The sequence below is a fragment of the Chrysemys picta genome, chromosome 4 (genome assembly GCF_011386835.1).
Source record: "Chrysemys picta bellii isolate R12L10 chromosome 4, ASM1138683v2, whole genome shotgun sequence".
Classification (NCBI taxonomy): Eukaryota; Metazoa; Chordata; order Testudines; family Emydidae; genus Chrysemys; species Chrysemys picta.
In genome coordinates, this window is record NC_088794.1 from 110,424,083 (window position 1) to 110,448,002 (window position 23,920).

The 23,920-nt window shown below is 41.2% G+C and overlaps 1 protein-coding gene across 1 annotated transcript; it reads right to left on the reverse strand.

Moving 5' to 3' along the window:
- Positions 1 to 1,375: 1,375 nt before the first annotated feature.
- NKX2-8 (NK2 homeobox 8) lies at positions 1,376 to 4,366 on the reverse strand. The gene is made up of 2 exons (XM_005304407.4): positions 3,285 to 4,366; positions 1,376 to 2,316 (listed from the first exon to the last, which is right to left on the reverse strand). The coding sequence occupies exons 1-2, from the start codon at positions 3,445 to 3,447 to the stop codon at positions 1,784 to 1,786; spliced, it is 696 nt and encodes a 231-aa protein (XP_005304464.2). The 5' UTR covers positions 3,448 to 4,366; the 3' UTR covers positions 1,376 to 1,783.
- Positions 4,367 to 23,920: the final 19,554 nt, after the last annotated feature.

The following is a 23,920-nucleotide window of genomic DNA, read 5'->3' on the forward strand; positions in this document are numbered from 1 at the left end:
AGACCGCGGGATCGTGCTCTTGTCTACTAATGCTCGTGGAAAAACTATGAACGAGTGAAATAATACTGGTAAATCCCTCCATATCCCATTGCTCGAATAGTATTAAGTGAGCAGCCTCACTGGTGTAAATGATGACGTATCCTTTATATAGGATTTAATACAGTTTAAAATCATTGTAAGCGAAATCCACGTAGGAGAAAACTGGCCAATTGTTTTTAAAAGATAGCTAAGGTGTGTGTGTGTGGGGGGGGGGGAGTTGTTTCCACATGCCCAACCCATCCTTCTCTGCTTGGACAACGTAAATTGCACTTTAATTTCCCCTTAGCTTGTCAGTGCCGATTCTTTTAAAATTAAGCTTGACCCTGTTACAACTGTCCATCGGCAGAGCAATGAGGAGAGGTTTTAGGGGTGAAGGTTTAGTGCAGACACGGCCACGCATTTTAACTTCTCTCGCGGCTCTGATGTGAAGCTCCTCTCTCCGGCAGCATTTACTCTGCAGCTACCCTCATCGAACTTGTGTAGATGATGTGTATCTTGCTCCGTCAAATGTGTCTCTATTTTCTATGCAAGATGTACGGGGCCCTTCTGGGCTATTTACACAGACAAAGCTCCTGATGAAGCGAAAAGGGAGTTTTGTCTGAATCGGGACAACAGGGACTGGGCTAATATTTCAGGAATCTTTCCCAAGATTCTTGGTAGGGCAACTGCTTGCATTTGAAATGAATAAATCCAATGGCATAATGCCATTCGTATGTTACAATAAGATGTATTCGTTTGTCCTTAAACATTTTCAAGTCTGTGGTTAGCAAAGGAAAGCGCACTTATTTTGGATAATCCTTTCATACTAAAAATACTACAAATATACCGTGAGCTGTAAGTATAATGCTGAAGATTTGCTTGAAATCCTGAGACGCTATAGCCTGGATCCTGTTTTGGAAAAAAAAATGATGGAAATTGGTGAAAATATGTCTGTGCAAATGAGACTGAATTGCAATAGGTATCATACTCTGTAGCTGGAAACAGAGATAGGTAAAACCTAATCGGGAAATAACAAGCATTTAGTATATTAAAGAAACATGAGACCTCATTAGACTCCAAAAATCATAGCCCCAAGTGAATGTACAATAGACTAATTTAAAAGGGATTTTGGGAGGGTGGCAGGTATAATAACGTCATCGGGTTTAAAGTTAGGTGTTTGTAGCAAACTTTGTGTTTTACTGGAGCGTGAGGGTCAAGTACAATGACAAACATGTAATTTATTTAGCACATTTAAGAGAATCTTACTCTTCATCGCACAACGGATAAGCTAAAGGTGAGATCCAATGTTCAAAAAGACACTTGTCCTGGCGGATTTTATTTGCCAAAAAAAATCGGTTTATTAGTCACTGGAAGAATAATCTATTTTAAAATAAACTATTTTAGGTACAAACCACTATTGTGTGTATTTATTTTACAAATAGCCTTTCGAATGGAAACAGGAGTCGCATAGGATTTAAAAATATAATTGTTTTCTCATCCATCCTCTAAAACGGATGCCCCCAAAGGAAAACAAAACACATCCTTGACTAGCCATGCTCACAACGTGCTTGAATAAAACAAAACAGCCCTAGGTTGCATCCCAAATACCAGTCTACACTGCGGATTCGCCTCCCTTGTGGATCCACCTGCAGTTTCATCCCAGATTCTTGATGTAGGAGCTTGGGGCAACGAATTCGCTTGATTCTTGAATTTTTGTTTTGTTTTGTTTTTTGTTCTCAGTTCAGCTCAGGAAGGTTAGGCAGCATCACCAATTCCAGGAGACTATTGCAGGGTGTGCTAAGCGCTGGTAGGCAGGGAAGAGGCTCAGGGCAGCGGCGGAGCTGGGCTGGAAGGCTTGGTATCCTTGGATTGTGAAAGCAGTTTGTGTGTGGCAGCCCAGCTTGTCCTGCGCCGCTGCCGCTCCCGGGCTGGTGGTACAGCTCTGGCACGGTTTGCCATCCCTGACCAGCACTGGCACCACGACTCTCCGGAGCAGAGGGGGCTGGCTGAGTTCGGTGCTGCAGGACCCCTCCGTTTTAGCCCTTTTCATTTTGTACCTGTGGTTCTGGAACCAGATCTTTACTTGCGTGGGGGTCAGGCTGAGCAAATGGGCCAACTGCTCCCGTTCCGGGGCCGAGAGGTACCTCTGCTGCCGGAACCGCCTCTCCAGCTCCAGGGTCTGTGCCTTGGAGAAGAGCACTCGCCTCTTTTTCTTTTTCTCGGCTTCCGGGCCGTGGGGCGGGTGCGATCTTTGGGTGGAATCGGGTAAACTCGTTTCTGGACCGCTCTCATCCGAAGCTGGGGACAGCAATAACAGTGGCACGGTTAGAGGGAGAGCAAGGAGCCGCCGCCACCAGGCTCGGGTACCGATAGCCCCACAAATAGATGGGGAAGGGATGCTGGTGTGAGCAAGGTGCTCCTGGGTCATTCTGATTGGAACAGTGAACGCCACCGTTGTTTAAAAGCCCGAAAGAATTCTAGTAGAAACCAGGAGATTCGATCTAAAATCCCGATTTGGGAACAAATTAATCCTAAAAGAAAGGATTGCCTAGTGTAGCCACATATAACAGCTGTATTGTGTGCAAGATCGAATCTCTGTGGATGTACAATATGTAAACCCTGCAGAGGTTACTATAATGTGTATATCGGTATGCCGTAAGGTTATTATAACAGCGACCCTGTTTCTTTCAATAATTTTTGTTCCTGTATCTCTCTTTGTCTGCAGCTCCGTTACTTTAATATGAAGCATGGGTCGGGGGGATACGTTATTTTTTGTGTAACGTCTATGCACGTATCATAATCTATAAAAGTTACAGCTTAATAATAAATACATGCATACTTGTGTATATGCATATTTCTACCCACACTTGGATTCTATTAGGCTACCCGCCGTTTATATGTTGTACGTGGGTATAGATTGAATCTCAGGGCACGTGTATTAGATTTGGAACCTCCCCACTATATATAGAATTGCAACAAGAAAAGAGAAGGACAATTCTGATAAACTTTAAAGCGTATAGTGTGTGTATATAGGTGAGCATTTACATACATATATAGGTGCACCTATACGCATATCTATCTTTAGATCTAATTCTCTATATCTACCTATATGCCCTTAAGCGTGTTGTCAGTATTTTCCTGCTGTTTTATTGCTGCAATTCAATCAGTGTTCTCCAATAAATCCAGTCTGGCTCCTGCGGAGTGTTGAATTGGCCCCGGTAAAAAGGTATTTTACGCTTGCGAGGTCCTGTTTCTTTCATACTCACACAGATAATGGTTTCTGTCGCCTTCGATCCATTCCCCGTACGGCGAGCTGGCGTACTTCCCCGACGGGTGGCGATCCGAGTCCGGCTTGCTGTTGTTAGCATCCTGCTCCGGTAAATCCAAAATGCTCCTCACCGTAAAACTGATCCTGCCAGCTGTGGCCATTGTAGGGTCGGCCGCCTTTGCCACAAACTCTCCCCGAGCTACAAAATAACTGCGCCAAGCTACTCGGGAACCTGCGGGCTCAAGGGGATGCTCGCTCCATCCCAGCCGAAGCCCAAATATTAGTGTCGTTTACAGAGGTGCCCTGTTTATATAAACAGTCCTCCGCACTGCAAACACTGCCCGCTTTCAAACCGTCCCTGTCTAGGGGATGCTAAGTACCTGAATTAGTCAAGTGCTAAAGCTCTAATGGGAGTAGGTGTAACCCCGCCGAGAGAATAACCCGTTACCTCCCAAAGACAGCAGGAAACGGGCTTCATCATTACATATTCTGTCTGATTAGCCCAAAGTGGGGACAGATAATGGTAATTGTTAGCAGTGAATAACATCTTGGGTGGTATGTGGTGACCAACAACCGCCCCCCTCCATACACCACCAAAGCCACCACCGTCCCTGCTAGCGCAGGAACATCCACAGAGCTTGGCCAGCCCCCCGCCCGCCCGCCCCAGGCAGGAATTTATTCATTATTGGTTTTATTCCTGGCCTTCATTTGGCTCGTTCATCGCAGCACATGGAGCTAGCCCCCCGGCCCCTGGCAGGTTTGCTAAGCCACCGGGGCTGTTTCACACCTCGAGCCGTTTGTTTCCACTAGAAAAATGGGTCCGCTCTAGGAAACACCTTCACTCCCGTCAGGGCTGGATTTGGATGTCTGCTCCTGCCGTTCCAGGGGCTCGTGTAAACTTGGGGGAGGGGGGCGCAAAACCTTGCAGGAGAAATGGCCATTTCAGACAACGAGGAGCTATTTTTAGCATCATGTGACATTGCAGCGCTCCACCGTCGGATCTCTCACGCCAGGCATGGCAGTGACCGAAACCCCCGCCGCCGGGAAAGCGAGAGACGCGAGCAGGCGCAGGGTGGGGTTGGTTTGTTGCGGATGGACGCAATTTAAAAGGGACGGGGCCAAGGTAAATCGCAGGAGCAAACTCTCGCTCTGAAGCAGGTCTGTTCTGAACCACGCGGCCGGGCGAGGCACTAACGCGCGGCGGTTTCATCTGACAGATCGACTTTCTGGTGTGTGTGAAACTCGTGTAGGAATTTTCTTTGGCCGCCGCCCTGCAACGCTGAAGTCATCGGGGGTGTTTTCAATCGACTTCAATGTCTCGGCCTTGAAAAGGCTTCAGTGTAGGAGGCAAATGTAGCCTTTTCACATATACATTCAATGTTCAATGTAGCCTTTTCACATATACATTCCCTTAGCAGGTATCAATCAAGCCAGCGGGCATTGTCTAACTTTGTGCAAACTGGTATTTTGAGAGAGACTTTAGGTTCAAAAGAGAGGCCCAGTCAGTTTTTCATACGTTAAATAGCAATATGATAGGCCTGAGCCTGTAGTCTGAACTGCATGATCGAACCATAAATAATCGATGCTCACCAGTTTGGGGTCAAGCCCCTTCCCTCCGCTTCTGGTTTAAATCGGTGGGATTATTCCCCGTATTTCCATCGCATCAAACCAAGCGATGGTGGCTCGCACCCCAGCCAGAGCAATCCCACGTGGCTGTGAGTCACAAACCGCTCTCCCTGCCTATGGCGAGCTTATCTCCAAGTGATCCCCACCCGTTGGAGCTGGTGTCGCACCAAGGACGGGGAGAAACGTACAAGTCTGGCTCCTGGTAAATAGAGGCAACAGGGGCCCTTTATGAAAGGCGACACTTCCTTTCCCAAGCAGCGCTCCTTTCATTTGGACCGCGTCAAAAGTACAAACAAAGCAGCAAGATGGGTTAAAAAGTGAGTTCCAGATTATGCCTGTGAAACATACACGGTCATATTTACATACTAGCTTAATATCTGGCTTGTAATGTTTCAAATGTGCCTGTATACACACCAAACAAATGCTCCACTACCCATGATATTAACCCCCCACCCCACTGCTCCGGGTATCGCTTCTGGAACCAGTTACACTAGATAGGGAAAATGTAAATAGAGCGATAATGGCAAGGGAACGAGACAGATTTATATCTGACAGATTTGTGGGCTAGATGAACAGGGCCCAAAGCTCCCTTTGGCCAACTTCCTGCATATTTCTTGGAGACTGGACAGGCTCCATATAAAAGATTCCCAGGCCATGATTATTGGAGCCACCTATCAAGCGTGCCTGGTGACAGTAGTTATCTTCCCTGTTCCAAGATCAGCCTCCCAAACGTCCTGGGTGGTCGGACCGAGGGGAACACAAATACATGCCAACTGCTAGCCTGTGAACAAAGGGGAAATGTAGCCCTATGTCCTGGACCTGTTGGAAGCATTTGTTCCAGTCAAGATTTTGCATTTGTTCAGATCTGGAATAATAGGTGATTGACGCCTCCTCACAATGTTCTTTAACTCTCCGGGATAAATCGGAGCTTGTTTCTTGTTGTCATGGTTTTCAATAGGGTTCAATGGGATTTGAACCACTATCGACTCTGCTTTACGTCTACTGCAGCCTAGTCCATACAAATTTATTAGTTATGTCTTTTTAAATGAGATTAAATTGAAATGCCTTGCTTTCCCTTCATGGAACAGCTCATTCCTAGATAGGTGGCCCCGTATCTCCTAATCATTTTAATCCCAGCAGAGATCCATAAACTGCACTCGACAAGGTATGTATAGTAAAATGTGTATTGTATTGTGGCGCTCCCGAGCTATGACTGATAACAGCTTACTGGTAGTTTGTAATGGATTCAGATCCCTCTGCAAACAAAGCAATGAGATTATACTAAAAGCATATTTAATATGTCGGGCCCTGGGGCCATACAGAGGCAACCAGTAGTGCTAGTACCAATGAAGCGAGGCAATATGTTGAATTGGAGTTGTAAAGCCCCCCCCCCCCAAATAAAAGACACCGAAAAGTATTTATTAATATCTCGCCCCCGAATGCAAACATATTCCTACTGCGCTGGGGGTTTTTTGGAGTTCACAGAGGCACACATTTGTACTGTAGTCAAGGTGGCTCTTAAATGAAGTTTGCCAAGCACCCTCTAAAGAAAGTGTAAAAAACTTTGTAAGGGAAAAAAGTCAGGAAGAGAGAAAGAAAGTCTCTACTTCAGTGACCTCTCTTAGCCTTTTAATCTATTTAACATCCTAAGCCCACACTGATGTGTAGAAATAAGTAAATGGTACTCTTCAAGCCTTAAGAGCTCTTCAGCATCAAATATTTGCTCTTACTCTTAGAGTTTTCTCAAATAGCACAAGAAACGGTCTCCTTATAACAGTTGAACTGTCTAAATATACCTACCTTTTGTTATCTCTTCGGAATATTTGGTTTCAAAGGAAAATGTAATAACCTCAAGTGTATTATGGCTTGTTTTGATTGGGATCTACTTGGATACATTTTAAATTCTGCGTCTCTCTCCCTTAGTTTTAATGTCTCCTATCTCAGATTTCCACCTTCAGCTAGAATAGTTTTTTATGAGCATTTAAACCACCGAGATATATAGCCATTTAGAAGTTCTTAATGTCTGCAGGTGTCGGTTCCCTTAAACAACGCTGCTAATCAGTGGTCATTTGGCAAATGGCGAGATCAAATTCTTTGATAAAGATGTATTGTACCGAATAGTCACTTTCAGAATCAGGTGGGACGTTTTTCAAGAAGAGACGCAGGTTGAACAGTGCGTAATACGCTTAATAACTCAATTATTGCGTATAAAGCACAAGTGACTTTGTTTATAGTTACTATTAATAAAGACACTTATCTGTAAGGTTACACTGCCAATTCCCAGGTCTCTGTAACTGCAACTTGCATAACGCTATCCAATTTGTATGCCCCGTATATACAGAAAATACTATATAATCGTATCACATTATAATACGAACATAGGATTTATATTTCTCTAGGTACGTACACACACACTGTATATATAGACAGTATCATGCCTATGTGTGTTTACACGCTCTGTGTACGTGTACATAAAAACACATATATTCTTTGCAGAATCGATGTCTAATTCATTTCATGGTGTCCAGGTAAAGAGCCCGATCCTGTTCTCATTAAAATCAATGGCTAAATTTACATGGACTCCAACAGGAGTAGCATCAGTCCCAAAATGTAGGTTATAGTTTGAATGAATTCCTCAACTCCTCTCTCAGGATTCATGAAAAAGCTATTTGCATTTTGAGGTGTCTGAGCAGTCATTTCACTAAAAAACATGCAATCCACTTGGTATCATCGTAAATTTTCGTGCACATAATTCAATTAAAATAATGTTTCCTAAGGCGATGTTTATTTGTATTGTTTATTCTTATTTCCATTGTTCATTTATTCCAAGAATATGGTTTTCCTGTGGGTCTAAGAAGCGCCTTTACTTAAGCATCGAGCCCCTTTTAAGTAATTACTGCTTGATGCAGTCTGAGAAGATTTAGGAACATCCACAGAAAATTCCATTACGAATGTGTCCCAACTAAATGAAAGTTGTGCATCCTATTACAGTGTTGGAATCTATATTAAATTGAAGGGAATTTCCTCTAGGCGTGTGCATTCTGGATTTTAAAATGTTTGCGGGTAAACCAGTGTCTTACAACTGTGTTATACTTTCCCCTACATACTGTATTGGAAAAGAGGTAACATTATATATTCCTGCTAGTGAATTCGATCAAGAACTGACAATTTGTTCGAACCCATTTTTACTCAGGCTTCAAATGAAATAGCTTACGAAAAATCGATCAGAAAATAAAAATAAAAATATGCAGTTTTGGAAGGCGAACCATAATGATTTTTCCAAAAAACGAAGCCATGCTGGCGAAGGGAAACTCCCTTTGTACTGTAAAGCTTTTGCTGTGAGAGCTCAGAGGAGTCTTTGCCGCATTCAGTCAATCCCCATTGACTTCCCTAGGCGTTTTGGTGTGCAGAATCAGGTGCCGCCTCAACTGCTAAAAAAAGAGAGAGAGAACGTGCTATTTATATACTCTCTCACACACACTTTTCTTCTCTGTTCTAGTGGCAAGTAAGTAGCACTGGGCGTGACCACGCACCTAACTTGCAATCTTCCAAGGCCATGTTAAAAATTATTCATACCACCTGAGAAAATATGGGATGCTTTACTTTTTTGAAAGAAGCCATTTATTTTGCTCAGTGGAGTATTGCAAAGCAGGCTGAGTAAATCAATGCATCTGGGATGCTGAAATGAGCATTTTTTCTCAAGTAGTTAGTTGTGTCTCCACCTCGGACTAAAAAAGAAATGTTATTTTGGTTCTGGCTGAAATATCCACGTTGTTCATTATGACATTCTGGCGCAACCCTGGCTCAGACAGAAATGGGCAGGACTGGAAATGTGACAAGAAACACTCTTCTTGTGAGGTTCCCAGTCAATTTTGCAGACCAAATACATTGGGATACTTTAGAGAAAGTTTGGTTAGGCATCTGGACTGAGAGAACCTAACTCTCAATGGTTCACTCCCATTTCTGAGAGACATGCACTAGGATTTTTTTTTTTCAGGGAAGTTCTATGGCCTGTGATATACTGGGGGTTAGACTAAATTTTCACAATGGTCCCTTCTGGCCTTGGAATCTCTGAATGCAATGCAGTATTTGGGAGTGCTACACTGCCAGAGGTGCCCTCATTGGGCTGAGACGATAATCCAAGGTTCTTGCCCACTTCTGATTGCTCTCCAGGAATGAGTTAAAGGTCCCATGGCTAGTATTCCCATGGCCAGAGATGAGTTCTTGGACCCCATATTCTCTTTATTATGACTATATTAATTTGTTTCATTTATTTGTGTCATGGCAGTGTCTATAGACACCAGTTGAAGTCATGGTCCCATCGTTCTAGATGTTGTACATATACATATCAAGGGACAGTCTCAGCCCCAAAGAATTTACAGCTTAAATATATAAGAAAAAGTAGGAGAAAGTAAATATTATTACCACATTTGGCAGCTGGAGAGCTGGGGCATAGAGACGTTATGACTTGCTTAATATCATGAAGGAAGTCTGGAGCAGAACCAGAAAAATGAACAAAGATCTTTTGACTCCCTGGTTAGAGCCTTAACTATAAACCATCCTTTCTCTTGTGCTGTGACAGATTTTAATGTTCAAAGCTGTATATGATATATTATCCAGAGTGTATTGGTTGCTCCCTTTGCTTGTACAGTCCATTTATTACCACTGTTCAGCGCTTTATTAAGGTGCTTTAGGAAATTTTGGGTGAAATCCTGGCCCCATTGAAGTCAATGGGAATTTTGCCATTGACTTATAGGGAACCAGATATCACCCCTTCAGCATGAAAGGTGCTGTATGAAACCAAATTGTATTCCACTTTGTTGTCCTCATCCTGTGAATCTCCCTCATTTCAGGTAACTTTCCTACCTCTGCTATCTCTTAACTTGCTTTCTCTCATAGCGCCTAACTCACTTCCTGTCTTTAAATCTTACCTTAAACTCATCCGTGTTTCTTTGATGATTGACACTCTCTGTGGAGTGTTTTGTGATAAGGATGCTATTTTGTAGTGTATATTATACTATGTCAGAAGGATGACATTTATATCCAGTGTGTATGGTATTTGCCTATATCTCTTTTCCCCCCAGAGGAATAGTGGTATTTTATTGTCGTTTCCCCCCAGTCCCTTAGTAGGTTTATCTCTTTCCCTCCTTTATTTTTGTTTTGTATTTAAAAAAGATCTACATACTCTCTCTCACACACACACACACACACACACACACACACTTCTTGAATTTAACAGAATAAAAAAATCAAAGAGCCAAACCTGAAGACAAAGGTTTCTTCCTATAATGGTGAATTATAAAGGCTCTAAATTTCTTTTACTTTTACCTCCAACATCCATGCCATATTTAAGGACCTTCTACTGGGGTTGCTGGGCACCTGGGGAACAAATCAGATAAAGACTATATGCAGAAAGCTGGTTTGTCTCTGGGCTCGCATTTGCTCTGTAACCCACAAGTTTCTGTTGTAGAACCTGATTCTGCATTGAAATCAATTCTCTTGCATGAGCGAGGACTGCAGGATTGGGTTTTTTATTTGCTTTCTGATGAATCTGTGTAATTGACTAGGAGGAATGATTTTGCAAACTGAATTCAAGGAATGTACGAAGGGACAAATCCTCCCTGCCCTGCCTCCCTCTGTGGGCGTGGAAGCCCCGGAGCAGAACTGAACTGGTATCGTTCCTCTGGGTGAGGAGAGGGGAATTGTGAAGACATGAGCAGGGGATAAACAACCCCTCGTGCTCTGCTCCACTGGGACCCTTTGCCTCAGCATCCAGGGCGTGGTGGTGGATGGATCTTACACTATATGGTCAACAGCACTCCTTGAGTGAGTGGGGCGCAGCAGCCATGGGGACTATTGTAGTCCTGAGGCCGCAGTAGCAGCTGCAGAATGGCTCCACTACCATGGCCTGGAATAAATATTCTATCAGCATCCCAAATCCCTTCACCACCTCCCCCGCCCCCTCCCCCAACCCAATCCCTTTACTCTGTGCTCAGAGCCAATTTGCCTGGCTGTACGTAGAGTTCCAGATATGATTCTAAATGAAGGGCAAAGGATATCAAGGGCAAGATGAGATATAAATCCAAATTAAAGCTGTTGCAACATGAGTATGCAGGGACCCTCTTCCCCCTCACAATGTTCCCAAACAAGCGGCAGCTTAATGCTGAGCTAGCAATCCCGGAGTATAAAAGTTAACCACTAACTCGGCTGGTAGCACTGAACACCCCAGAAGGGGCATGTCTTGGAAGGGCATGTCTCCATCAGGGGAGCACCAAAAGGCTAAGGAACTCAAGAGAAGACTCAGACCAACTATACCTGCTTCTGCCCCATTGACTCCAGAAGGGCATGTACAAACGTGGCCTGGTGTACAAGGGCAAAACCAACCCAGTGAACTCTCACTCCATGCCTGAAAAGTATAGAGCTGTTCAGAAGGTGAAGAACTCTTATTTTCTGTCTGAGGAAAGACTGGGGAAGGGTTAATCCTGAGAAAGGACTTCAGGATTTGGCCTCTACTGGGATAGTTTCATTAAGAGTTTCTTGGTGAAAATGTAGTAGTGTGTCTTGGAAGAAAGCAGTAGAACCTCAAGTTTTAAAAATGATACATTTTGGGTTCTTTTGATTTGCTTTCTGGGTTTTTTTTTTTGAGCTTTTGGGGTTTACATTCTTAAGCTTTACTCTGCAACCACAAGTGCTAGAAATTTGCTTATTTGTAAAATGAAACATGAGATTCTCATGTAAGCAATGACTCTGGGAGCTAGGGCATTTGGGAAAACACCAAATAATGCAAGACTCAGTAAAATTACAAGAGTTGAATGAAATCAATGAAGATTGTGCACAATTCAAGTAAGGCAAAAAAGAACCAAATCTCTTACTTAATTTTGTTATGAAGATTTTAGAAGCCAATTATGTGCTAGTGAACTGACATTTACTCTTTTTCCTGTTGCGCTACAAATTACATTGGAGGCCACTTAGAGTGAATTTGGGAGTAGTGAAACTCCATTTTATGCTGAAGTAGAATGAATCTATGCCCCCCCCCACCCCCAACTGTTTAATGGATCGCATCATGCAAATTTCAGGTCTAATTATGTGATTCATTTCTGACAGGGAACCTCTGTTTGGGGTGAAGTTTTTCTATGAAAAGTAGAATGTCAGTATAAAAGACTCCACTGTGTATATATCTTTACTTGGAGCTTCAGAGCAGGACACATATGTTAGATTTTTTCTCCTCTAATTTTTATTTCACAGATTTTTTACTAACACCGAATCCTTCTCTTTAGTTCTGATAATATTTTGCACATGCTGCGTGCACAATGCCTGCTGCTGTGTTCTAAAGGATAAGCCAGGCTTTGATCTCAAGGTTCTCAAATTACTCAGAATTCATTTCCATCAGGACATTGAGCCATAGGACATGGCTAAACATTCAAGAACCTTTCTACATTATAGTATAAGATACTAGGCAGTACAAAGATATTAATTGCTGCTAGGTTATAAACTAGGGAAGGAGGTGTTTGGTGAGCCTAAAAAAAATTCCCCCAATCGGAAGATTTGATTCTGAGATGGTAGCTGAAAAGATGTTTTCACAAAGATCAGGGGCTTGTTGCAATCACTGGGCCTGATTCTGCTGTGATTTTCACTGGAGTAAATTAGAAGTAACACCACTGACATCAGCAGGATTCTCCATCAGAAGTTATTCTCAGAAGTCTCCATGATAAATAACAGCATCCTTAACTGTGCAAAGAAATGCCACTCAAGCTATTAATGTTTGTAGGGAGGTTACAGAAGAAACAAACATCTAAACCACAAAGCTCTCCTTTTTACTTTTGAGTATAGCTGAGAGAAAGCAAAACCCTGTGTCCAAGTGGCCTTCTACAGCTGCATAGTTCAAAATAGGCATCTCAGTTTTGTGCCTTGGACCCAACTCTATTTTTGCCATTCTTGTTTTATTCTTAGAAATTCAAGTTGCTGAGATGGGTGCTGAGTATTTACTGTAGTGTATTTTTATATTTAATTTTACTCTAAAACTAAGAAGTAACAAATGACCCTGACCAAACGTCAGCCCTAATTTATGCATATATGTTGGGGGTATATGATTTAACATATTGCATAATTTAAAAGATTTTATTTCATAGTAAGTGCTTCATCTTCCTTTCCTCTTTCTGTATCTCAGGTCTCCCCATAGACACCCTGTGCCTTTCTTTTCTCCTCTTCTATCCCTACAAATTTTTGCTTCCATCTTCCTTCTACCCCAAAACTTTTAAAATTTAAATCTTCATTTTGGTTACTTTCTTGTGGAAACATCAGATGTTGAACGAATTTTATTGCTACTGATCATGGGCTCGACCCTGCTCCCACTGAAGTCAATAAAAGGATGTAAGGAACAAGTTTTTCTGTATTATAAGCAGACCAGTCAAAACAACACTAGAGGAGACCTCCTCTTTAGTGGTGTTATATTCAAAGACTGGGCAGTCTGTCCATTATATAGTTTGTGAGCTGAAATGTTACATCCCTAGTATGAGTAAGGAGAGAATATTTAGATTTATTTATTTTAACCATTTCAAAGCCGGTCTATTCAGTTACTTTTTAAATGGCAAGAGTGCAAACAGCTTGAAAGTTTTCATTTCAAATGTTGTTGGTGTTTGAGTTATTGAAACACAGCCTCGCTGCCAGAAGGCAAAGCTGCAGTATCCAGAGGCGCAGGGTTGAGATGCACGGCAGGCCTAAGTTCTAATGTTGGCTCTGTGTCACTAACTCACTGTGTAGCCTTGAACAACTCATGCTACTTTCCTGGCTCTGTTTCCCTGCCTATGAAATAGACTAACTCGCCTGCTCCCTGGGTGCTGTGCGGACTCATTAGTTAATGTTTGTACAGTGCTCTTTATAAAATGCTGCAAAAATGCTAAATAAGTATTAAAATCACATTTGAGTGGACAAGTGGTTCATAATGGACTAAAGACTTGATCCTGCACCATTGGAGTCAATTGGAGGTTTGCCTATGACTTCGTAGGAAGAAGGATTTGAGTCTAATGCCTTTGTTTATTTTTAAAGGCAATTTAAATGGCCACGGTTTCTAATGCAGAAAAGCTATGACACATGTGCAGTAATAATTTCCATATGCACTTTTAAAATTAAAGGCTACTCTGTGATGTTAGATACTTGGGTACCCCTGGATATAATATTACGTAGCAATCCTAAACGTGTCCCTTTAGGTGATCAGATCAGTGATCCAAGGATGGCGGACGGTTCTCATATAGCTTTCCGTCAAGAAATAAAACAATTAAAAAAGGAAATAAAATACAAAAAGTGTGTGGTTTTTTAAAATAACGTTTTATTAGAATTTGTGATAACATAGAAATACACAGGACATGAAAAGTCAGTTTCTCTCCTATAGGCCTGACAATTGCACTTCACTACAAGTCTATCCCCAATTGCAGATCAGGACAATTGTTCAGCTGATTAACACATGTGAACTAATTTGTGATAGGTTAACATTCATGCCTGGACTCACTACAATATTTTCTAAAGCAGTCTCTTTATTTTTGAACTTTGGAGCACATTCTGCATTGACTCACGGCTGTGTCATCACACTGGCTTCACCGGGGAGGAGCAAGTGGACAACACAGGCTGAATTTTGATCTTTGGAGGTGTAAAACAATCCCAGAATTTAGGCCTGACCCTTCCCATGTTGACATGAATGACAAGCCATCTATTGACTTCATGATCAGTCCTAAATAAATAAATAAACTAATTGGCTAGGAAGAGGAGGAGTGGGAAGAAAATACATGTAACAATTAAAAGTAAATAAATGGATATTTATCCTTCCCCCCCACACACACACACTCTCTTCCTTTGCCACACTGTGCACTGAATTCAGTCAATTAGTGTCCTAGCACATCAGCTGTGTTCTTTAGGGTTTTCATAAGCTCATCCCATATAGCTCTAAACTCAGCTGAGTTGCCTTCTAGCTAATTGTTTTGTATGCTGCCATCCATGCTAAATTCAAATACCCATCCTTGTAATTCTCATCTCTTTCCATCTTCTCACTAATACTCTCTTTGCACTGCATAGCACAGTTGCTCGCCACTTAAAAACCCCTGAAGTTTCTTCTCTTAATATCAAGTTAACATACTTACTGTAATAATGCAGTCTATGAAGGTTTTCACTTATACTCCAAAAGTCATGAAAGCCGGGGTTAGGCTCATCCATTCATACCTTCCATCTTGTTTATTGGATTAATATGAGAACAGTTCCATGATCTTATGTATCATATTGCGATGCCTATACACAATGACATGAATGGGAACAGCCTCTGACTCATTTCCACTAGAATAAAACAAAACATTCTTGGGGGGGCCTTCTGTTGCTAAATGAAAGCTGAGGTGACAGAGGCATTTATTGAGAATATTTCCCAGTGAGCGAGAGAATGTTTCCCTGTGGCAATATTCTCTTACTATGACTTTTATTTATTTTTGTATGCCTTTTAATGATGACTGACCTTTTTGGAATCATTTTTGTCTGATGGAATTGGTTCTAGCAGAGGAATATTAAACCACTTTCCTATTGTTAGATTTGATTCATTGCAGTTGTCTTTCTAAAATGGAATTTTTCTGTTCTTCAGCCAATCGGTAACCAATCTGTTGATAAACAGTACAGGTAACCTCCTACAGGCAGGGACTGTTTCATCTTCTGTATCTTGTACAACACCAAGCATGCCTGCAGCACTTAATGAATAATAATAAAATAGCAATCATTAATTACTTAAAATGCTAACTCCTCTCTTATGAACAGGCTGTTTACTGATAGACTAAAGTCCCCGCATTTTGATTTAGTACCATTGAAGGTTAAATGTCCAGTATAGGGTGGACTGATAGCTATTTCAATTGGTGCAATATTTGATGCTTGTTTTAAAACAATAACTGTTTCATTTTATTTTATGTATTTCTCAAAAGGGTTGCCTTGTAGAGCCTTTCTGCTTTTAGGTCTACAACATTTTTACATTAGGGAGAAAATAGTCTATCTGTACTTGAATATTCCACTGTATATTCTGTGTTGCTGTATCTCTGGCTGATTCTATTTGTAAATGGAAAACAAAAATAAAATGAAAGGGGGAAAAAACCACAATTCTGAATGCCTTATCATGCAGATGCATTTCAAAACACTTCACAGCAATGATAAAAAAAAAAAAAAATAAAAACAGTTCATCCTTCAAAATTCATAATGATTTGCAACCAGCTAATGGCCAATGAAAACAAATGTGTCTTGAGTTTAGAGTAGACTTTAAACACAGGGAAGGTAGCGACATTGCTAATGTCAATAGGCAATGAGCTCCACGTGCACAATAGCTGAAAGAGCGACCACCCAAAGTGACACATTTTGGTATTGAAGATGCACAGAGACCTGTATCAGTTGACCCCAGCTGACCAGAAGAGGAAAGAGTTACTAACTCAGAAAGGTAACTTGGACCCTGCTTGTGAATGGTTTTGTAAATCAGCATAAGACCTTATAACTAATGCAAAACTTTCTCGATAACCAAGTGCTCCTGGGGTGGGATGGATGGGGGGTTTCACATGATCAAACCTCCTTGTAGCAAAGCCTAGCTGCTCTATTAATACGATACCATTTGCAAACCATGTTGCCATGTCAATACATAGTGCAACGAACAGTCACTTTAAAAGTTAATGTGTGCAGCTTCTATTGTATTGACACCAATAGCAAGAGTTTCCATGTGGATCTGTGTGTGTGATCAGAAGCCTTAAAATATGGATAAAAAGAGAGAGAAAACATTAGACTGTCGTCAGGAGAGTGAGCATATGCTGTTTTAACAGACAAACCTGGATCTTAAGCTTCTTTGGCATGTAAAGACTCTTTGTGCAGCTGGGCAATCCTTGCATGCTTTTCCAAACTCTAAACAAGCGTTCTTGGACTGCTGAGAAAAAAATGTTTATTCGCTTAATTTATGTCACAGTTTATTGTGTTTTTTGGCCCTCAGAGGGTTTTAATTTGTTTGTATGTGGCAGCTGTATTGCAGCTGCAACCACAATATCCTCTGTCTTTCTTTTGTGTCAACAGCAGCGTTTTCTAACATATCCTGTGCTGCACTGTGCTGCACTGATCTTTATGTTCTCCAAGCATTTAGGAAAAGCTTTTATTTCACTTAATTCATGTATGTGCCTGGAGCAGTTCAGTTCTAGCTCTGGCTGCCTCTTTTTGACCCTCACAAGCACTTTTTACATTTTCACTTGTGTGATACCATTACAGCATTTGCTCTTCTAATTTCAGTAGAGAGCCAGAATTCACCTATTATTAGCATGTGAATTGCAGAGTTACATTTTAGGTACCTCACCTAAGAAAAAGGGGGTCTGTCTCATCACTGCTTTGGTTTTAAACTTGGTACAACTCTGTTGAAATCAATGGAGTTACATTAGTGTAAAATCAGAATAACACAGCAGTGAACCAGGCCTAGGATTTTTAGTGAATGTTATCCAATGTAAGTATATACAGTCATGTGCCAGTAAGATCACTAATATATTTTATTATAATAAGATAATCACATTTACTCAAGAAACATACACTGACTGAAGCAAACAAAAAATCAATATTGACAAATAGTCATCATTATCTCATATTCTTTGAAAGAAATTTACTGACTTATTTTTTTAAAAAGGGAAAAGGAGTAGCAGCACAAAATAAGAGTGAAGAAAGACTTGATAATCCTGTGGAAGAAAATAAATATTGAATGATAGGGGGGCTTTAAAGTTAAGGACAGACCCACAGCTGTTGTAAATTGGCACAGATCCTTTGACTTCAGTGAAATACGCTGATTTACACTACCTAAGGATCTGGCTCTACATTTTTATCCCCTTCTTTACCACCTTCCCACACCAAGTTTACAGAACATCCACAGAGAAAGAAGGCTTGTAGCTCTAGACATAGATCTGAAATGTTGCAGTGCTGTGTAACTGTCTAACGGCTCAACGAGGTAAACAATATGTTCAGCATGCACACGAGGGAAATCCTAAACAAATGGATTTACAAAAATGGGCTATTGCTAAACCTTGGGCATTAAGGTCCTTAACTGCTAGTTGGAAGACAATTGCTTCAACAGGATTACTATAAAAATAAATGCTGTATTAAACCTCTCTGACCATATTCAGATAATGTCATGAGAATGGATTACATGCTAAGAAAGTGAAGAGTTAAAGTAGACTCTCACTCCATTGTGCCTAGGTATTAGAACTCTGGCACATAAGAAACTGATGTAACTTAGTGGAGAATCAGGCGATACCAATAAATCAATGGAGTTATACCAGCATAAAACTGGGATAATGCAGTAGAGAATCAGGCTTGATAATGTGGTATGGAAGAATGATTGAAGAGCTTCACAGTTCCTAGAAAGGTTGAGTTAAAATAGGTTTTTATCCAGAACTCTGAATTTCCTGTCTTTCTCTGCATAAATTAGGCCTTAACATTATCTAAAAGTACTGTATGAGAATCGGCACCACAGATCATAAGAACCTGTTTAGAGCTGTTATAGTCTAGTGTATAAATATGTAAGATTTGCCAATAGGCATTTAGGCAAAAAGTGGCATATAATTTACCCATTCATAACCATTGTTGCACAGAAAGAGCTGTTTTATCATGTAAATTCATCTGTTTTTAAAAAAAGAGGAATACTATTTATCTGGTAAAGATTGTGCTAGATTGTGATTTCAGGCACCAATCCAGGTGTAGCAGCTGGAGGCACTGAGCCTCATTGACACAATTCCTCCTCCGCTCCCTCCTTGCTGGTAATAATTTACCTCTAAACTAGTGGGTTTCAACCTTTTTTCATTTGCAACCCTAAAATATTTTGAAAGGAAGTGCAGACCCCTTTGGAAATCTTAGACATAGTCTGTGGACCCCAGGGGTCTGCAGTCCATAGGTTGAAAACCACTGCTCTAAACTATACCAGCAGTAGGTAACAAGCCCCACACCAGCAGGCAGAGGGGGATGGACCTATGGCGCGAGCTATTCCCCATCCTTTCCTTGTCCCTTTCCCCACTCCAGGAAGGCAGTAAGTGGGCAAATAGACCCACTTATTTCTATACTCCTGGACCCAACTGCCTATTCCCTTGCCTGTGAGTATAGTCTGAGTCACTATCTAACCTATTAAGAAAAATGTAAAGCCCAACATTTCTATACAGAGTAGTTTAATACTACCTGTCAACATCTATGGTTATGGAGGAGTTATAAATCCTTGCAAGATGGGGTTTATATTGAAAACAATATACCTTATCATTGCCTTTACTTATACAAAGCTGCTAAGAGGTGTGGCTTTGGGCCAACATTTTCAAACCTGGATGCCTAAAGTGAGGTTCTGATATCCACTATTATTTAGGGGCTTACCTCTGGATTTAGTAGCCTAACTTTCAGCACTCAGGTTTGAAAATGTTGGCCACAATAAATGTAAATTTGTGAAAAGTGGCAATGGTTCTATGATACGTGCCAGATACAAGCACAAGAAATTCTAAGGTCTATCAATGGATACTGCAGGTCTGATTTACACTAAAGCAGTACTTCTATCCTGGCTTTCAAAAGCCATGAGCTCACCCCTTCTTCCTCTCCCATCATCATAAGATTGGCTTAAAACCACATATGTGTTTTTTTAAAATACATTTTGGGTTCTTTTTATTCACTCCCTGACTTTTGAACCTTTAGGGCAGTGGTCTCCAAACTTTTTTGATTGCGCACCCCATCAGTAAAAAAATTTTGAGCACGCACCCCCTGCTCCCGGCCGAACTGCCAAGGGAGGGGAAAAAAAAAAGCCGCTTGGACTCCCGGCCGAACTGCCAAAGGAGGGCGGGAAAAGCGGCGCTGCTTCGGCGGCGCTCCTCCTGCCGCACACCCCACTTTGGAGACCACTGCTTTAGGGTATGCTTGTGTCATGTTTACAAGTTTTTCTCTGCAAACATAAAGGCTAGAAACTTACTCTTTTTAAAAAACAAAAACTGAGATTCTTAAATATCCTCATGATTCCAGGAACTGGGGCATTAAGAAAAACATCCAATATTGCTAGACTCATGATAAAATTGTGAGAATTGCCAATCCTGTTAAGGCCTCTTTATACTGCTGGAGCAAATTACATTTATATCCACCCTAAGGCTCCTTTACTGCCAGAGAGGGGGGCCTTTGTGGAAATGAGAACTGGGCCTTGTATTTTTTCAGATTGTTTAGTACAGCATCAACAGTAAAGATTGTTTCAGGCAGGGTTCAGATTAAAAGACTATGGGGCAACAGCGATATTTGGTGACTGAGCTATCAGATATCTGATTCTAATAGGACTCTATCAATTTTTTTTTTAAAAGAAGTATGTCCAATGTTTCCTTTTAACCTGGCCCATTGAATCTGCCCATCTCCAGTTTCAGGATTTCCACTCAAAACCCCTTTTTGTATATAGGTGCCCAGCCAATGTTTGGGTAGTGTTGTGTAGAATATGAAGGAAATTCATATTCTGTCCAGCACTATTTAAGAAACCAATGGTCGTTAAGCATAGATCCTCAAAGGTGCCTAAAACTATATGTTGGGGCACTGGGAGGAATGATGCCTCAGGAAGGACTCATCAAGGCCTTCCGGGATTACAGGATACTGGCTTCTACATAAACAATGCACAGTGAGTTACCTTTGAGGTAACTAGTTGCCCCAAAGTATGCTAGCAAAGAGAAGTGCCTGCATTCAAGAAAATGTATGGATTATAATTGTGGCTGGTCCTGCGGACATGGGATGAGGAAAATTTCTTGAACCCTCACCTGCCTTATCACACCCACATAGAGGCCAGCTACAGTCTGGTCCTAGGAAATCTATGATGAGGTATTAGAAGATGTATAGTGCTGCTAATGTAATACCATGCTTTTGATCCCTGGGTCACTGGTTCAAATCCAGCCCAGATTGGTAGTGATTCAAAGTCCTTACTATCTCATGGCTGTTGTGGGAGTCTATGTGGAATGAGCTGATGGTAACAATCCATTTTCCACTGAACTGAAGATGACATCACAAGAGCCACCAGTATATTTGCCACTGATTAGCACCTTTTACTGGAAGCCTCAGCAGAGAACTCAAAGAGGGAGTGGGCCATGTAAACAGTTCATCCTCTCACTTACAGAGACAGTCACTTCATGTCACTTGGGCACGTTACCAGTCAGTGTAGGAAAGATTGCAGTGCCACTGAACTGCAGTGTATTTGTTTTGAGGATAAGGCGAGTGCTGCATTTTCCAGGGCTGTCTATCTGGCATGATCACTGAAATTAAGTTCTGTACAAAACAGGAAGAAAGCAAACAGATGAGACCTAGATAGTCCAAGACCCAAAGCATATTTTTGCATTTATTTGTTTTGAATGACTCATGTACTAATCTTGCATTAGTTATATTGATTTTTTTTGTATGAGAATCTATTGAAATGTTTAGTAGCTGTGTAAGTAAAGACAATTATAGAGAAATGTTATTCTAAAAAAGTTTTAGTTTTAAAGCATCTTAATCTTTTTTGTTACCATACAGAGTCCTTTTAAGTCCTTCTTAGAGCTGGAAAGATCTCCCCACTTTTCTATTTATTTTCCTTTTAAAGCCCTACAACATTGTAACGCTATCTAGCAAAGAATTCAGCTCCTTCTGGAGTCCAATACTGTTCCTAGAATCAGTTGGAGGAACTAGTAGGCAGTGTCATGAATCCAGAGTCCAGATCTTCAAATCAGGGCCTGCCCCCCACCTTACACAACAAAACTTCCTGTTTCAGAGACCATCAGTAATCATTTGATCAGGGACACAGGGTTTACCTGTACATGGAACAAGTCATGGTTACACCTCCACACCCAACAGCTTCTCACGGAATCTTGTGAATTGTGGGGGACCTGTGGAAGACCAGAATTATCTGTGTGCAGATTCTGTGCCTCAGCATTAGCATCAATATCCTCTCAACCTCATCCCCAAACTCCCTGGCATATATCTGGCAAATCACACAGGATTTTATTGCACTCTCCACCTGTGGGTCTATGCCTGGCTATCAAGATAGATCTCTGAGCCTTTGTTTTGAACAAATGATTTGTGTAAGCAGGGTCTGAATTATCTCTCCCTGACATCTAGTGACACGCTGGGCAGAACGACTTCCGAAGCAGACTATTTGCAAAGACACACCTACTCTGCTTCGGTGTTTGGCAGACGGACCTGCTTTGCCAAAGTGCTCAGTTTTGGCTGGTGCTAGGTTACAATTCACATTAGTAATGAATGCAGGGGGCGTGAAACGTTCTTATCCTTATTATATGAGTAAAGGGCAGCAGCACTGTATTTAACATGCCCTGACTGAGGGGCTCACCCTAAACTGAACCTCACTCGCTAAGCAGGGGGTAGCGATGTCAAATCCCACTGATGATGATAGGGGGATGGGGACAGGTGTTCCTACTTGCTGGTGTGGACTCCGCAAACAAACACTAAGACATGGTGCTCAACAGCTTGTGTACTTTCTATCCATCCTCTAGTTAGATAATTCCTAGTAATGGTTAAATATTATTCAACAACTAATGTATTTGCTGAATCTTGCCACTATTTACAGAATGATATTTTTTGCATTATTTTAGCAGCTCTAAATATCACTTAGGATCTGTAAACTGTACTGTCTGAAAACATTGCAGGTAAGCAGAGTCACACTGACCACAGCTGAACCACAATCTAGTAGCAGTTCAGTGAAATGCAGCTCTCCACCAGGAGTGCCAACGTCAGTGTAGCAAAGAGGTTTATGAACAAGGCAAGGCAAATGGCCATAATCAGTGACCAGTAATATATCTAGTTCACTTCTGGAGTGAGGACTGCAACATGCTTTATTGAAATGTCCTGACTTTTCACACTGGTGGCATTAGGGACTGAGATTAACACTGCTACCAGGATGTTAAAAATGTACCCTATCTTGTCTGCCACAAACGTAAGTGCTGAGCTGGAGATTGCACTGCTAATGAATTAACTGTTGGATATGGTCTGTAGTCCCCTGAACCAGAGCAGACTCATTCTGGCCAGCTATGAATACTTCTTTCTGTACATATTAGACCTGACTGGACAATTTCCAGTGGAACTAGGTTCTGTTGGAAAAAGCTGATTCAACAAAATAGAAACATTTCACAGGAACGTATTGATTCTGTTGAAATTTTTAATGAAAAGTTACTGAAACATTTAATTACAATAAGGTCAAAGTGTTTCATTGCTATTTTATGATTTCAACTTGAATAGGATAGAATAGTTGAAGAGATCAAATAAAGCCCTTTGATAAGGTTGTTTCAATATTTCTGAAACAAATTTTGTTTTGTTTTGATGCTCCACTACTATCTTCTAGCTAAATGAAAAAGGTAACTCAGATCATAACAGTCCATAAACTATTTCAGAGCCTTGGCAACAATTTGGTCTGGGTTCGTTTCTTGAAACAGGTGACGAGTTGTGCACGGGTAGGTGGGAGAAGAAGATGATATCCGTTTTCTAAAGCTGGTTTGCCCATTTCTAATTTCCTAGTGATACAGTTCAACAAGGTTGCTGGCAAAATACAATATACTGGAAAATGTTTTGCAGTCTTAACTGTATCTCCTATAAAAGCCATCATTGCTTTAAAATGAATTAGCTTGTATTGATCTTTGGTAGCTTGCTATTCATTTGGAAATACTTTACTTTTCAAAGACATATGACCAAAAGACAAATAATTCTAAGGTGAATCTGGAAATATATAGCAGGTATTTCTATCTATTCATCTTTATTTTCTATTCATAATTTCCACATTGTCTGGAAAATTCTTGCCATTGCTTATGGCAATCTGTCTTTATGGCCTTTTAAAGGTCACAAAAGTACATTTAACAAAGATATTGTGAAGGATTTCTGCAACTCAGCAGCCACAGCATTCTTTATGGCCAAGACACATGTCACAGCAAAATGAGATCCAAGGTAGCCAAGGACCTGACTTGACATCCCTAGAGGCAGTTCATGACCTTTGTCAAATGAATCAGTCCA